At 43.6% G+C, this 17,080-nt stretch overlaps 1 protein-coding gene across 1 annotated transcript in view; it reads left to right on the forward strand.

Annotated features, from left to right (window-relative positions):
- The window catches only part of ccdc88c (coiled-coil domain containing 88C), an 84,846-nt gene that overhangs the window by 6,817 nt on the left and 60,949 nt on the right, over window positions 1-17,080 (forward strand). The window contains exon 3 of the mRNA XM_055863536.1: window positions 1,076-1,184. Coding sequence (XP_055719511.1) covers window positions 1,076-1,184 — 109 coding nt within the window. The remainder of the gene's footprint in view (window positions 1-1,075; window positions 1,185-17,080) is intronic.

Genomic DNA, 17,080 nt, shown 5'->3' on the forward strand with positions numbered 1-17,080 from the left:
GTATTGTGTGTAGAGGGGGGGGGATCTATTTTTTGAATTCAGGCTGTAACACAACAAAATGTGGAATAAGTCAAAGGGTATGGATACTTTCTGAAGGCAAATAGGGTGTCATTTCAGACGCAAACCCGGTCTCAATGCAAAGACTCATGTCAGACTATAACTAGTCCAATGTCCACTGATTGTTTACCTAACAAGTACAGTAGTTCTGTGACCACCATATTTAAATGTAGTCCTGTTGATCAGCTCTATGTATTTCAAGGGTGTTTTCACGTTTCTGGTTGGCTTTGTAGATTGAACCCTCTCCTGTGGAGACCTGTGTGTGTGCTTCCAGCTTGTGTAGGGGGACAATGCTGAAAGCCATGTGCATCCATAATAATACATCTGTCAACCAAACAATTGGGTATTCTTGGCCTACTTGTTTCGAGGAAAGAATGACATCACGTCTGTGTGTTCTGAATAAGCACCATATTATATATGCCGTTCCGCTCTAAAGTGTAGGCTAATCCCCAACAGTAATCTATTTTCCTTTTTTTCTGTGTGGATATTTGGTTAAAGAACTCATTCACTAGAGTTGGCGTACAGTACATACAAATGTAGCCTAAAATAGGAATTTATAGGATTATGTACATAATAGTTGCACGTCTCGCATGCCAGACTAAACGCTTCCCAACCGAAACAGTTCCTTAGAGTTCATGCATATATTATGTCAACATTTTGTGTTTTAGACTTCGGGAAGGGTTTTTTCGGCTGTCTTGGATTCATTCTTAGATTAATTCTGACTATTTTGAGAAACAGGCTACAGCGTCTCAAAATGGACAAACAGTACTATTGCTCCTTTTTTCCCTAATTTTTCAAGTGATGGTCTTGTAAGGGAGTATGCAAGCACACTCCTTCGGTTCGGCTAGCAGAGATTGGTTAGGCGCCAGCCGAACTGAAGCATGCTGACGTCTTAAGCAGCTGTTCAAAGAAAATCTAGTCAATATAATACTCGGTAAAGGCTGCTGTTTTTCTTTTTTTGTAGTTCACGTACTTTCCTACAAAAATATTTTTTCATGTGATGTCTTTTCTTATCCAGAGACCCCAGCCCCACAAATCAGAGAGTGAATAAGAATGTGAATAATGATGTGAACCTACGAATCCAGAACCTCAACATTGTGATCAGGCACATCAAGAACTACTACCAGGTGAGCTCAGTTCTGTCTATCCACTTCCTGCTCACTCATCTCACGTGCCTTTTTAATTTTTTAAATTTCCTAACCACTTTGAATGCTGCTCACCGTATCAAATTATAGCTACTTACTAATGCACACCTCATACTCATTTACACCTCCTTCACGTGTAGAGCCAGGAGATGTGTGTAGTCTCTGATCTTGGTGATCAGACAGCAGCTGGTGTGTGAGAGCATCCTGGGGATTAGACCTGGCTTCTTGGGTGTGGTCGTTATCCCTAGAGGGATGTTTCTCTCATTGTTTTGTCTGCTGTCCTTACACTGACATCTCAATTATCAAACAATTACTAATACATGATGTCCTCTATGTTTTAATTAGTTAAATGTTCTGGTGATAATCCTGTTGCAATATTTTTGGAAGGTAGAGGTAGGTCAGTCATGAACGACAATCAGCCTATATCAGAAACCAACAGTAGTCTTATCTCGTCTAGGTTACTGTAGGTTTCATCTCACAACCTGTAATTATAGTAATCTGGGAAAATGAATGCTTCCCCTCACACTATCTTTAGATGGAGTAGGCTAGTAGTGTTTCATTATGAATCATGATCGCTCGTCCTCCCGTGGAAAGCTTTAGAAGAAACTATGCCGACCTTGTTATTCCACTGTAATTGAGTTGGTGAAATCCACTACACACACGGTGAGACAGTGGAGAGCGACCCAACTGTTCTGGCTGACCTCTCTCAGCACATTCCTTCTCTGTTTCCTCGGTTTCCCAACTACAGACGTCACACACTCCATTCAAATGCCGCCCTTGGCTGTAACACACCCACAGTCCATTCAAACACTTCCCGACCCTGCCGCTGGCTGCCCCGCCAGGTCCAAAGTTTCAAATCTGTGCCCGCTTTGTATGTTTATGGTGTTACCTGCTTCAGTTGTTCACACCGAACTAAGCAGTGTTGTGTTATCACCCCAAATACTGTATGGAGGTTAGCCTCATCTCCCTCTTTCAGTTTTAGTTTCACACTCTGAATGTAAGAGGCTATTCCTATTTGAAGAGCGTTCAATTCACATTAGCAATGGGAATGTCACGAGGTGAGAGACAGTCCGGGACGTTCTTGTTTCGCAGTTAAAATGTACCGTAAATGTCACAGTAGCCACTAGCCAGTAGGCTAGCTAAGCATGCAAACTATTCACCTAGCTAACGTTATGCAAGCAACCTTTCATGCATCTACCGTATTCAACTCTTGATTAATGTGATAAAAACATATTACACTCTTCAATAATGCAACAATTCACAAGCATGTGCCAACATTTCAATGGATTATTTTCTCATCATGCACATTTAATTTAGCTGCAAGACAAATAGCCAATGGCACAGCTGCTAGCTAGCTAACGTTAGCTAACATCAAGTAGGCCAAACTTCAGCATAGCAAAAATGTATGTTTACATCTCTAATATGAATATAAAAGTACAGTAACTATCGGTGTCATTCATATTATACAGAGCTAGGTAGCAAAATTAACAAAATGTCTACATTCTCCTCACACATGGCTGCGTTGTGTTATGTATGATAGTTTATCTATGTTTCCATACTCAATGTTACAGGGTAGCTTATACAAAATGCTGCCGTAGTTGAAAAATCCAACCTGCTCTTGGCTATACTTTCTTTGTTCTCGATTTGGGGAAAAAGGTTATATAAATGTATGTGTTCAGTTGCAAGTGGTGCAACACATTTGAGGTGGCCAAAAAGAAAGGAGGACCAAGGCACTCTTCATAAATTAATTAAAATGCCTTTATTAGTATGGCATGTTCAATAGAAACAAAGTTGTTTAAAAACCGACGCGTTTCGGCTGCATGGCCTTCGTCAGGGAGTACAGAAAAAAGAGAATACAATGTCCTCTTTTGAAAGTCTTTTCCAATTAGCCCTAATTAGAAGAGGGAGTGGTTACCAAATTGGACACACCTAGTAAGCAATAATATACACATGTTTTGCTGTGATCTGTGGAATATATTGCTTTCTTGTTCTGGACACTTCTCCCAGTCATGGTTAGGGTTGGAACTGCCTCTCTGGGTGTTCTGATGCTTCTAGCTTGGAGTTGTATGCTCATGATAACATAGCTACAGTATTTTACCTTTCCATGTGTATATTATTGCTTACTAGGTGTGTCCAATTTGGTAACCACTCCCTCTTCTAATTAGGGCTAATTGGAAAAGACTTTCAAAAGAGGACATTGTATTCTCTTTTTTCTGTACTCCCTGACGAAGGCCATGCAGCCGAAACGCGTCGGTTTTTAAACAACTTTGTTTCTATTGAACATGCCATACTAATAAAGGCATTTTAATTAATTTATGAAGAGTGCCTTGGTCCTCCTTTCTTTTTGATGACCAATTTACACCTTTTACCAAAGAGGACCTTCTATCTACCAAAATATACTATAGTGTACCTTAGTAGCGCTTCCCTTCCTCCTCTTTTTACATTTGAGGTGGCGTTCAAGATGTGAGAAATTCTCAAGTTTTAAAGTAAGTCAATTTGAAAAGAGCCTCATTCTCTAATTCTTCTGTTTGAAAGTAGATTTTGTGAGCTTAGTGGTTGGTTATAGTTGATAAAGCAATAGGAAACATAGTTGGTGCCACTGCAGTGTTTTTAATTAGTTGTGTGACTGAAGAAACTCAGTAGCCCTTGTGACGTGCACATGCCCATGGCACTGGCAGGGAGGCCCCTTTCATTAGGTAGATAGGCTAGGTCTGAGCCTAGGACACACACAATGCCGGGAGACGATGCCAGTATCTCATTATTCATTAGTACCGTGGCAAGGAAACACAACACGAAGCGGATTTAACTACTTTAGGAAAACTACCTTAATGTTGGAAACATGTTTTCATCCAGAGTCTTATTTTCCAAGCGAAAGCACACACTATTTGACATGCAGCAGGTTTTTAAATAACCAAAGAGTTTGGTCTGCTTCGTGTTTTAATTTTTACACACACACACTAGGCTAATGAGTAACAGAGCTGTGTGTGTTCAGACCAGGGACTCACCTTCAATATGAGTAGACTCACCAAGCCACATGGAAACTCAAAGGTTTCCTGTGTAAAGTTTTGACATTTTCAGTTAACTTTTTTGCTTTGTATTGAATGTTTAGAGTCAGATCCACGTGGTTGAGAGTCAACACTATAGGGCTTGATGGAGTAGGGTTCATATCTCTCTCCCCTGGTCTCTACAGAGGTTTCTGTCTGATCTAATAAATGATGGCCAGTGGAGGGGTGGAGAGATGTCTTCCCAGGTCCTGCTCCAACCCAGCTGTGGGAGTCTAGAGGCAGGGGGGGGGGGGGGGGTTCACCACCCCTCCTGACCAAGAATCAAGAACAGATGTGTTGTCTTTGCCTGGCCTGCCCTGTGGTCATCTGCCTCCCCTGTAGCCTACATATGTATAGTAGGGAGAAATGTGGGGGAGGTGGCTGGTGGTGTTTGATACTGTAAAGCCCCTCCAGGCGCCAGTTCCCTGAAGGCCTGTTTTAAGATTTCCGAGCCGTGCTAACAAACAGTTAGCTTTGGTAATGCATTAGGCCTCTCACTTTAGATTCGCCTCGTCTGGTGTTTTGTTTTCTAACTAAGTCACTCCAGGCCATGTCCTGGTTCACTAACCCCTCGGCACTCTGACCGCTAATGTCTAATTTCCCCTCAATCAGGCAGTTCTTGTTTAACACAGATATCACTGCCTCATGTGTATGTATGTATGTATGTGTGTGCTCGCAATGAATCTATCATCCATTTGTTTCAGACGACTGATCGTATTAGTCGCAGTTGGGTTCTGTCCTTTACTCTTTAGCTAACTGCTTTCACACAGTTAACTCACTTTGTCAAGCTGGATGGTTGTGTTCTGTTCCTGCCCCCAGGCCAGCAGGGTTACTGGTCGGTTGTCTTCTGATGCGTTATTATAGTTTGGTTGATTTGCTATGCAGTATGCTGATTACCATATATTAATGTAGATCGATCAGTGTCGTTGACATTTAACCTCAGGTTCCCATCAACCATTGCACAGATCTGTTTTGTACTTTACCATGATTCAATATTGACCCTGACGTTTGATCTAGATTAATCCATGGCAATCCGTATAGCAAACCAACCAAACACCCTTTAGCTACCATTGAATGATCATGCAGCTCTCTGGTTGTAGGTCTCTCCCTCCTTCCCTACCAACCGCTCACCCCCTCAGGGTGTGCATGTTAGTACAGTAAGGGCTGGACGATGTGATATGATCACACAATTGACCATTGAAAAGAAGTTATGATCACACAAACATACCCAGAAGGCCTGGCTAGATAAGATATGGTGAGCGTTGCAGACTAGCCTGTTGTATGTGTGAGCCACCATCTGAGAAAAACACTATGTAGGGAATAGTGTGCCATTTGGGTTGCAGTCAAAGAAGTTGTAGTTAGATGAATCCTCAGCAGGATGTTGCTGTAAGAGGGTAGTATAGAGCACCCCACAGCTTTGGAACCACTAATCTAAGGCACCAATCGTCTCTGTGTGTGTGTGTATTCGTCACACAGGAAATTCATTTGATATTGAGTTAAACTGAAAACAGTTTTAAAGCTTTGCCAAACACAGCTCAAAACTGACAAGCTTATAGAAAGCATGGCCTAGAAGGCAGTGTTACAGTCCGCCACACCAACCCCCAACTATACAGTACAACCTGGCAACTGGACCAAAAAGTATTATTTCCTTACCTTTCATCTGGACCCTATGCTGTTATAAAATATTTGAGTCTTGTACCTTTTAAGGATTGATAATACGTTTAAAACACCAGTTTACAAGTGAAAAGACCAGCCATTTTGTGTGTGTGTTTGTAGAATGAATGTGTGAGACTATTTCTGCGTGTCACAAGGGATGGGGTACTCCTGGTGGCATCCAAACCAGGATTAACAATAACTGCCAGATCTAATACTGGGTTAATACATATACCAGCTTAGCCTGGATTTCAGTCTAAACCTAAAGCATGTCTCACATTTGCTTGCTTAAGCCACCCAGACTGTTCTGTCAGTGCCTCAATTTCATCCAGGAATGGGAGACGGATGTGAAGAAATTATGATGACTCTCATCCCATTGAGCCCCATACACAGTACTACACACTGTAGGTCAGAGACAGCAGGCAGGGCCCCTAGTCACTCACAGGGATCATCTCTGTGTCTGCATCCCCCGACTCCCCCCTTATATACTCTCCCCAAATTAGATTAGCTCCCAAATAACAATCTCTGTGCGCTGCACCATAAAGCGTCCTACCAAAACCTGGACAATGGGGACACGGGGGGGAGGGGTGACATTTTTTGGTTCCCTCCTCCTCACCCCGGCTATTGTCTGGAGAGTCAGGGCACTCCACCCCACCCCCACCTCACTGTAACATGACTCCTTCATTCTCAGATGTGTTACAGGAGAACTGTGTTGTCAGTCAGGACACAGCTCTCAGATCCTGCTGTATTATGCTTCAAGTACCTTCTATCCATCACCTGTGCTTTGTGTAGTTTGGTATGTGTGGTGCTCCTATAACCCTGCAAATGAACCTATATATGGCACAGGCATACATCTTTTGAATGCAGCCTAGTCTAGCTTGCAAAGTCATTAAGCAGATGGTTTTTGGCTTGGGTCTGTCTGTCTAGATTGGGCAGTGTGGAGTCTATTGCACTGCATTGCCGCTGAGCCTGGGGTTGAGGCATGGGGTACTCTGATTTGGCCTCCCGGCTCTCCTCTTTTCTATTTTCCCAGAGGTGTCCAGTTTCTTCACTGTTCACTGTTAGCAATGGTATTCAGCTGTAAAGCTCTAGAGACTAGCACAAGAGCTACAGGCATTCCCATTATCCTTTCTTTTGTTCTCTCATCTCTCCTTTCGTCCTATTCCTTTTCCTACCTAGCACACTTGTTTCCTACGTAGCACACTCTTGCTCGCTCTCACTCTCCCTGTCCAAGTCTTTACCTGTCTTTTGTTGTTACCTCTGAAGCCTGGATGTGTGTGGCTCCCCACCCCGCAGTGCAGGAAACCCCCTCCTGAGACCGCTGCCATGGGAAACAAAAACAAGGCCTCTGACTTATTTAATTTTGAGCTCTTAACATTCTCTCACTGATGCCTGTGCCCTAGATGAGGAGCACCATTCCCAGTGTTTTGGCCATTCTGACCTTTGGCTGGCGTGTCGTTTACCTGTATGTGGTGGTTGCCCTGTGGTTCAGTGGCTTATCAGCAGAGGAAAGGCTGATCTTTGTTTACGCTGACCCTCAACACGGAGGCCCCTCAGGGGTGTGTGCTTAGTCCACTCCTGTACTCCCTGTTTACCCACGACTGCGTGGCCACGCACGACTCCAACACCAACTTTGCTGATGATACGGCGATGGTGGGCCTGATCACCAATTAGACCTGGCAGTGTGGTGCCAGGACAACATCTCCCTCAATGTGGACAAGCCAAATGAGCTTATCGCGGGCTACAGGAAACTGGGGGCCAAACACGCCCCCATTCACATCAACAGGGCTGTAGTGGAGCGGGCCGAGAGCTTCACTTTCCTCGGTGTTCACATCGCTAAGGACCTATAATTGTCCAAACACACCAAGACATGAAGAGAGCACAACAGTGCCCCCCCCCCCCCCCCCCCCCCCCCCCCCCAGGATGCTGACAAGATTTGGCATTAGCTCTCAGATCCTCAAAGTTCTACAGCTGCACCATTGAGAGCATCTTTACTGGCTGCATCACCGCTTGGTTTGGCAACTGCTCGGCGTCTGACCGCAAGGCGCTACAGAGGGTAGTGCGTAGAGGTCAACCGATTACTCGGAATGGCCGATTTTAATTAGGGCCGATTTCAAGTTTTCATAACAATCGGTAATCGCCGTTTTGGGACACCGATTATGTCCGATTACATTGCACTCCGCGAGGAGACTGTGTGGCAGGCTGACTACCTGTTGTGCGAGTGCAGCAAGGAGCCAAGGTAAGGTGCTAGCTAGCATTAAACTTATCTTATAAAAAACAATCAATCTTAACATTGTCACTAGTTAACTACACATTGTTGATGATATTACTAGTTTATCCTCTTTGGGATATGGGGCAGTATTTTCACGTCCAGATGAAAAGTGTGACCAAAGTAAACTGCCTGCTACTCAGGCCCAGAAGCTAGGATATGCATATAATTGGTAGATTTGGATAGAAAACACTAAAGTTTCTAAAACTGTTAAAATTATGTCTGAGTATAACAGAAATTATTTGGCATGCGAAACCCAGAGGGCAAACCATCCAGGGGGAAAAACAATTGAGGTGACTGTTGGGAATCTAGATTTGAGGCACCTGGTTGCAGTTCCTATGGCTTCCACTAGATATCAACAGTCTTTAGAAATTGGTTGATGTTTTTCCTTTGAGAAATGAAGAAGTACGGCTGTTCAGAATGAGTGTCAAGCAAAGTGTACTCTTTTGTTTGGTGCGTGCTCCAGGTCACGTGCTCCACGTTGATTTTATCCACTATTGAACACAGTATATTCCGTCTTCAATTTGATAGATTATTTATGTTTTAGGATACCTAAGGATGGATTAGGCAAGTTGTTTGGAACAAATTTACAGGTAACTTATTAGATCATTTGTAGTCATGTTGGGCGAGTTGGAACCGGTGTTTTTCTGAATCAAACGTGCCAAATAAATTGACATTTTGGGGATATTAAAAGAAGTTTATCTAACAAAAGGACCATTTGTGATGTTTTTGGGACATATTGGAGTGCCAACAGAAGATCCTCAAAGGTAAGGCATGAATTATATCGTTATTTCTGACTTTGTTGTCACACCTGCTTGGTTGAAATATGATTTTCATGTGTTTGTATGGTGGGGTGCTGTCCTCAGATAATCGCATGGTTTGCTTTTGACGTAAAGCCTTTTTGAAATCTGACACTGTGGCTGGATTAACAAGAAGTTAAGCTTTAATTTGATATATTGCACCTGTGATTTTATGAAAGTTAAATAGCTCTAATTTATTTTGAATTTCGCGCTCTGCAATTTCACCGGATGTCGTCGACACGTTCTGCTAGCGAAACGTCTAGCCGTAAGGTTATCGTGCTTGTCCTGCGTTGCATAAAATCCATGCGGTGTCTGTTAATTTATCATTGAATCACAGCCTACTTTGCCAAACAGGTGATTTAACAAGCGCATTTGCGAAAAAAGCACTATCGTTGCACCAATGTGTACCTAACCATAAACATCAATGCCTTTCTTAAAATCAATACACAAGTATATATTTTTAAACCTGCATATTTAGTTAATATTGCCTGCTAACATGAATTTCTTTTAACTAGGGAAATTGTGTCACTTGCGTTGTGTGCAAGCAGAGTCAGGGTATATGCAGCAGTTTGGGCCGCCTGGCTCGTTACGAACTGTGTGAAGACCATTTCTAACTAACGAAGACCATAATTAATTTGCCAGAATTTTACATTATGAAATAACATTGGTTGTGCAATGTAACAGCAATATTTAGACTTATGGATGCCACCTGTTAGATAAAATATGAAACGGTTCCGTGTTTCACTGAAAGAATAAACTTTTTGTTTTCGAAATGATAGTTTCCAGATTTGACCATATTAATGACCTAAGGCTCGTATTTCAGTGTGTTATTATATTATAATTAAGTCAATGATTTGATAGAACAGTCTGACTGAGCGGTGGTAGGCAGCAGTAGGCTCGTAAGCATTCATTCAAACAGCACTTTTGTGCAGTTGCCAGCAGCTCTTCGCTGTGCTTCAAGCATTGCGCTGCTTATGACTTCAAGCCTATCAACTCCCGAGATTAGGCTGGCAAATAGTATAGAGAGGAATAGTCCTATAATAACTACAACCTAAAACTTCTTACCTGGGAATATTGAAGACTCATGTTTAAAGGAACCACCAGCTTTCATATGTTCTCATGTTCTGAGCAAGGAACTTAAACGTTAGCTTTTTTACATGGCACATATTGCACTTTTACTTCTCCAACTTTGTTTTTGCATTATTTAAACCAAATTGAACACGTTTCATTATTTATTTGAGATTAAATTGATTTTATTCATGTATTATTTTAAGTTAAAATAAGTGTTCATTCAGTATTGTTGTAATTGTCATTATTACAAATATATATAAAATCGGCCGAGTAATCGGTATCGGCTTTTTTTGGTCCTCCAATAATCGGTATCGGCGTTGAAAAATCATAATCGGTCGACCTCTAGTAGTACGTATGGCCCAGTGCATCACGGGAGTCGAATTCCCTTCCGTCCAGGACCTCTATACCAGGCGGTGTCAGATGAAGGCCCCAAAAGTTGTCAACGCTTCCTGCCACCCATGTCATAGACTATCTCTCCAGTACCGCACAGCAAACAGTACCGCAGCGCTAAGTCTCGAAGACCAAAAGGCTCGTGAACAGCTTCTACTCCCAAGCCATAAGACTGCTAAATAGTTTACCCGGACTATCTGCATTGACCCTTTTTTTCACTAACTCTTTTTGACTCTATGCACACACATTGGACTCTACTCAAACATACTTACATTGACACTTCAACACAAACTCTCACACAACACGTGCACACAGGCACTCATTCGCCACACACACACTTCCACACTCATCACATACGCTGCCACACACACACTTCCACACTCATCACATACGCTGCTGCTACTGTTGATTATCTATCCTGTTGCCTAGTCATTTTACCTCTACCTATATGTACATAAGGTATCTACCTCAATATCCTCGTACCCCTGCACATCCACTCTGTACTGGTACCCCATGTATATAGCCAAGCTGTCATTGCTAATTTCTCCTATTAGTTTATATTTTTGTATTCTACATTGTTTGGAAGGGCTCGTGAGTAAGTATTTCACTGTTAGTCTACACCTGTTGTTTATGAAGCATGTGACAATTTGATTTGAATGACCGGGACCTGTTAAATATGGTTTCCTCATTTTCCTGGATAGCCTCGTACATGGCGAATACTAAAGAAATTGCTCCACTTAGGTTGTGGGGGGAAGAGGTTCCATACACCAGATTCCATAAACTCCAGCCCACATGCTGACATTGGTGTTGCAGCTTGATTACTTGTATGTGGATTGATGGTTTCCTGGAAAGACTCTGACATACTCTGAACAAAAATATAAACACTATATGTAAAGTGATCCGCTGTTTGATGAGCTGAAATAAAATATCCCAGAAATGTTTCATACTCACAAAAAGCTTCTTTCTTAAAAATGTTGTGTGCAAATTTCTTTACATTCCTGTTAGTGAGCATTTTGTCCTATGCTAAGATATGCCACACCTGACAGGTGGATGGATTATCAAGAAACTGAGTAAACCTTGTGCTGGGGACTATAAACACAATGCCACATGTCTGAAGTGTTGAGGGAGTGTGCAATTGGCATGCTGACAGCAGGAATGTCCACCAGAGCTGTTGCTGGGGAATTGAATGTTAATTTCTCTACCATAAGCTGCCTCCAATGTTGTTTTAGAAAATGTGGCAGTACGTCCAACCGACCTCACATAAGACAAATGGTGGTCACACCAGATACTGACTGGTTTTCTGATCCACGCCCCTACTTAAAAAAAAGAAAGAAATATCTGTGACCAACAGATGCAAATCTGTATTCCTAGTCATGTGAAATCCATAGATTAGGGCATAATGAATCCATTTCAATTGCCTGAATACCTTATATGAACTGTAACTATGTAAAATCTTTGAAATTGTAGCATGATATGTTTATTTTTTACATTTACGTTTAGGTCATTTAGCAGACGCTCTTATCCTGAGTGATTTACAAGAGCAATTAGGGTTAAGTGCCTTGCTCAAGGGCTTGGGGATTCAATCCAGCGACCTTTTCGGTTACTGGCCAACACTCTTAACCGCTAGGCTACCTGCCGCCCATAGAGACCACTGACTCATAGCCTACATAGACCACTGAAGCGTTCCACTCCACTTATCTTCTGGTGATATGACATTCTGCACCACTAGATTCCATAATCTCTCGACTGTGTGGTGGCTTGTTGGTTCTAAAGACAGCTTTGTCACTGTGTGAATGAGGTTCTTAGTAGTCTACATGAACTCAGCAAAAAAATAAACGTCCCTTTTTCCGGACTCTGTCTTTCAAAGATAATTCATAAAAATCCAAATAACTTCACAGATATTAATTGTAAAGGGTTTAAATACTGTTTCCCATGCTTGTTCAATGAACCATATTCAATTAATCAACATGCACCTGTGGAACGGTTGTTAAGACACTAACAGATTGCAGACGGTAGACAATTAAGGTCACAGTTATGAAAACTTAGGACACTAAAGAGGCATTTCTACTGACTCTAGAAAAGCGGCAAAAGAAGATGCTCATCTGCGTGAACGTGTCTTAGGCATGCTGCAAGGAGGCATGGGGACTGCAGATGTGGCCTGGGCAATATATTGCAATGTCCGTACTGTGAAACGCCTAAGACAGCGCTACAGGACGGACAGCTGATCGTCCTCGCAGTGGCAGACCACGTGTAACAACACCTGCACAGGATCGGTACATCCGAACATCACCTGCGGGACAGGTACAGGATGGCGGCAACAACAACTGCCCGAGTTAAACCAGGAACGCACAATCCCTCCATCAGTGCTCAGACTGTCCGCAATAGGCTGAGGGAGGCTGGACTGAGGGCTTGTAGGACTGTTGTAAGGTAGATCCTCACCAGACATCTGCAACAATGTCGCCTATGGGCACAAACCCACTGTTGCTGGACCAGACAGGACTGGCAAGGAGTGCTCTTCACTGACGAGTCGCGGTTTTGTCACCAGGAGTGATGGTCGGATTCGTGTTTATCGTCGAAGGAATGAGCGTTACACCGTGGTCTGTACTCTGGAGCAGGATCGATTTGGAGAAGGAGGGTCCGTCATGGTCTGGGGCGGTGTGTCACAGCATCAGACTGAGCTTGTTATCATTGCAGGCAATCTCAATGCTGTGCGTTACAGGGAAGACATCCTCCTCCCTCATGTTGTACTCTTCCTGCAGGCTCATCCTGACATGACCCTCCAGCATGACAATGCCACCATCCATACTGCTCGTTCTGTGCGTGATTTCCTGCAAGACAGGAATGTCAGTATTCTGCCATGGCCAGTGAAGAGCCCGGATCTCAATCCCAATGAACACGCCTGGGACCTGTTGGCTCGGAGGGTGAGGGCTAGGGCCATTCCCCCCCAGAAGTATCTGGGAATTAACCCCCCTTTGTTCAGGGACACATTATTCCACTTCTGTAAGTCTGTTCGGTTTGTCTCAGTTGTTGAATCTTATGTCCGTACAAATCTTTGCACGTTAAGTTTCCTAAAAATAAATGCAGTCGACATTGGATGTTTCTTTTTTTTTGCTGAGTTTATTTACCCAAGACCCCCAGAGCACTGGGCCGTGTGCAACAGTGTGTCTCTAAAACACTAATCCAATTTATTCGTGATGACCTCAGTAAGGCGGGCCCAAGAGCGGTCTGAGATGTGACGTACCCTCTAATCTAGATAGTTATGAAGCCCCTGGCTGATCTGAAATGTATGAAGAACCCCAGATCTGACTAATGTGGCGAACCCTCTCTAGTCTAGATCCAGCCAGTCCACATCCTGATTGGCTGAGTTATTTCAGGCCACAGGCAGCCAGTGTGTGTGGGTGGGTTTACTGTTTTTGGTATTGATCTCATATTGCTTAAGGCGGCTGCATGCTTCCGTTCAGCTGGCGGCTAGCCAAACAAAACGCGTGTGCTCACACACTCCCTTGAAAGACCTTAGCTTGGAAACATTTGAGACGCTGTAGCCAGTGCTTTGAGACATACTTCCTCAAAGAAGTCTCAGTTTATCTGAACTTGAGTTCTGTCATTAATTTTTATGTTTTTGTCGGAGATCTTAGTCGTGCAATCTTTCATCCAAGATGTTTGATGCAGTATTTCTCCAAAGAATGTGCATGAAAACGAGTCGAACAATCCCTACTGTTGACCAATCACCGCCGAAGGGGTGTGAACTCTGGCTACTGACTTCGGCTTGCCTTAGGGCACACAATTTATTTTCTTAACAGCTGAAACCCTTACCGAAGTCCAAAATGACTTCATATATGCACAAACTGTTTCGTCTGGAAAGCATGTGGGCGATGTCTGTCTGCATTTAATTGCCATATGGGCGATTTCTGCTCTGACTGTGTTCGTTAACTGTATTTTGATAGGCATCTGTTTTACTTTTAACACAACATTTGCTGCCAACCTGTCCTCTGTGGCACTGGGCCCAAACATTAGAGCAACATAATCAGGGCCATACACCCCATGGAGGGGTGACTTGGCTTCCTCTGTTCATAGCTTCAGGGGTCTGCTGCCACTGGACTATAGAAGCAACGATGCAGGCACTGACTGGTTTCCAGCAGCCAGGTTGCCCTAGGCTGTAGAGACGGGTGTACTGTACTCTGCTGTAAAGGCACTAGACTAACATCAGCTCCAGCCCTGCTTGTACCCCATAGGTGCTTGGTCATCAAGTCACCCTTTCCCGGTCAACCCATCCCTTATCACACCCATCCCTTATCACCCCCCCCCCAGACCTCTACACTCTCCACTCAGGGACATGATCATGTCAACCCACTCTGGCCCTCAGACCGTCACAGCACACTCAGCAGAGGAGAATGGAACAGCTGGGGAGGGTTCCACAAGACTGCGTCCCCTCAATGGACGGGTGGGGGAGTTTAGAGGTGTAATTGTACTCAGTCAATAAAGGAGAGGAGAAGTGGGGGGCGGGGTTATCATGGTGGCAGGAATGCCTCTTTCCAGCCTGCTGTTGCATTCACACTGAATGAGGAGTTAGTAGGCCTTGTGGTGGGTGTATCGGCTCTGAGAGGGACACAGTGGGTTTTATCAAGTGTGAGGTCTCGGACATTGCTTCAGTCTTATTCTTTGTTTGTCTTTCTTTTCGACTGGGGTGTCCTTGTCCCAGGTCTTTTGGCAAGAAGCCTTAATGAGGTCTGGGCTATGAAATATGGCAGACAGCCCAAAATAATATTTTTATGTTTATGAATGATTTCTCATTAATTTGTTACAGAGAAAAGTCTTTGAAATGTGAACAGCGGCGAACCTCCCTGTCAGCCTAGTGTTTGTTGCTGTCATGTGTCTGAGAGGCTGGGAAGACTAGGTACCCTATTTACTCTGTCAAGTTTGAGCGTTTGTTTAATCCAGTGTTGATTAAGTTCTATACTAGCTCTGTTCCTTCTTATTTTAGCCCCTTTGTCTTTTCAACGAATCTCTCTGTTTTCTTAACAGTATATTTGTATCTGCACGGACAGTTATTCCCCATCTCTCAGCCTGTATGGTTTTATAAAGTGTATGTGATACTCTGTGGTTAGTGACTTAACTGTAGACTAGACGCCCAGGTGAGAAATAATTCAGCACCCTGTGACTAGAATTCTGAAGCTCGGTTGATGCAATCAGTGCAGAGAGAAGCTTTCTGTATTATTTCAGAAGCATTCACAGAATGATATAGATGTTAACATGTATAGATATGAGTGCTTACAGATGTGTAGTCAGTGCTGTGAGAGGAAGGCTGTCTTCCCCACAGGGAATATGGTGCAGGGGGTCAATTAGCAAGGGAGACGGGCCGTGTATATTGAGGGAATTTAATTGACAAGTTGTTTCTCTCTCACGTGCGCACGTGCACACACACACACACACACAGGGGAGTGTGCTTAGCTGTGTTATTGATCATAGCCTGGGTCAGCAGTCAGACCAAGGGGGGCATAGGGTGTGCACTTTTTAAATGGGTTGCTGGTACATGATGAAATTCTCACTCACCAGGCTGTTCTATTCAACAACGACTATTGATCCACTCTGGGATTTTTACTGCACATCCACTCAACCAAAATTGAGATTAAAAAAAGATTGACATCATTCTTTATTTGGTATGGAAATGGTATACACCTTACTGCACTTTTTATACACTATTACGTACCCTTTAAAAGTACATCTGAATTATATTGAAGGACCTGTGCCTTTTTTTGAAAGCATTTTTCATTCACTGTAATGTGACAAACGACCCAGGTAGCCAGTGTGTACCCTGTGATGGAGACAGGTCCTAATCGGTTTCCAGTGCAGCCTGGTAATATCTTCAGTTATTTTGCTGTTTGTTTAGGTAGGTAGGTAGCAGCAGTTGGGTGCAGGGTGTTGGTTTGGCACACTGCCAGACTGTTCCTAGTTGACACCCTCGAGGGTCTCCAGCTAGCTAATTGTGTCCCCAGGCTATTGCGGAGTTCTGGTGCACAAGACTACCAGTTAGCTGCTAGCATACGCCTAAAAGAGAAGTCCCTTTTTCAGGACCCTGTCTCAAAGATAATTAGTAAAAATCCAAATAACTTCACAGATCTTTACTGTAAATGGTTTAAATACTGTTTCCCATGCTTGTTCAATGAACCATAAACAATTAATGAACATGCACCTGTGGAACGGTTGTTAAAACACTAACAGATTAGACGACGGTAGGCGATTTAAGGTCACAGTTATGAAAAATTAGGACACTAAACAGGCCTTTTCTACTGACTCTGGAAAAACGCCAAAAGAAAGATGCCCAGGGTCCATGCTCATCTGCGTGAACGTGCCTTAGGCATGCTGCAAGGAGGCATGAGGACTGCAGATGTGGCCAGGGCAATACATTGCAATGTCCGTACTGTGTGACGCCTAAGACAGCACTACCGGGAGACAAGGCGGACAGCTGATCGTCCTCGCAGTGGCAGACCACGTGTAACAACACCTGCACAGGATCGGTGCATCCGTACATCACATCTGCGGGACAGGTACAGGATGGCAACAACTGCCCGAGTTACACCAGGAACGCACAATCCCTCCATCAGTGCTCAGACTGTCTGCAATAGGCTGAGAGAGGCTGGACTGAGTGCTTGT

Source organism: Salvelinus fontinalis, chromosome 15, assembly GCF_029448725.1.
Source record: "Salvelinus fontinalis isolate EN_2023a chromosome 15, ASM2944872v1, whole genome shotgun sequence".
NCBI lineage: Eukaryota > Metazoa > Chordata > Actinopteri > Salmoniformes > Salmonidae > Salvelinus > Salvelinus fontinalis.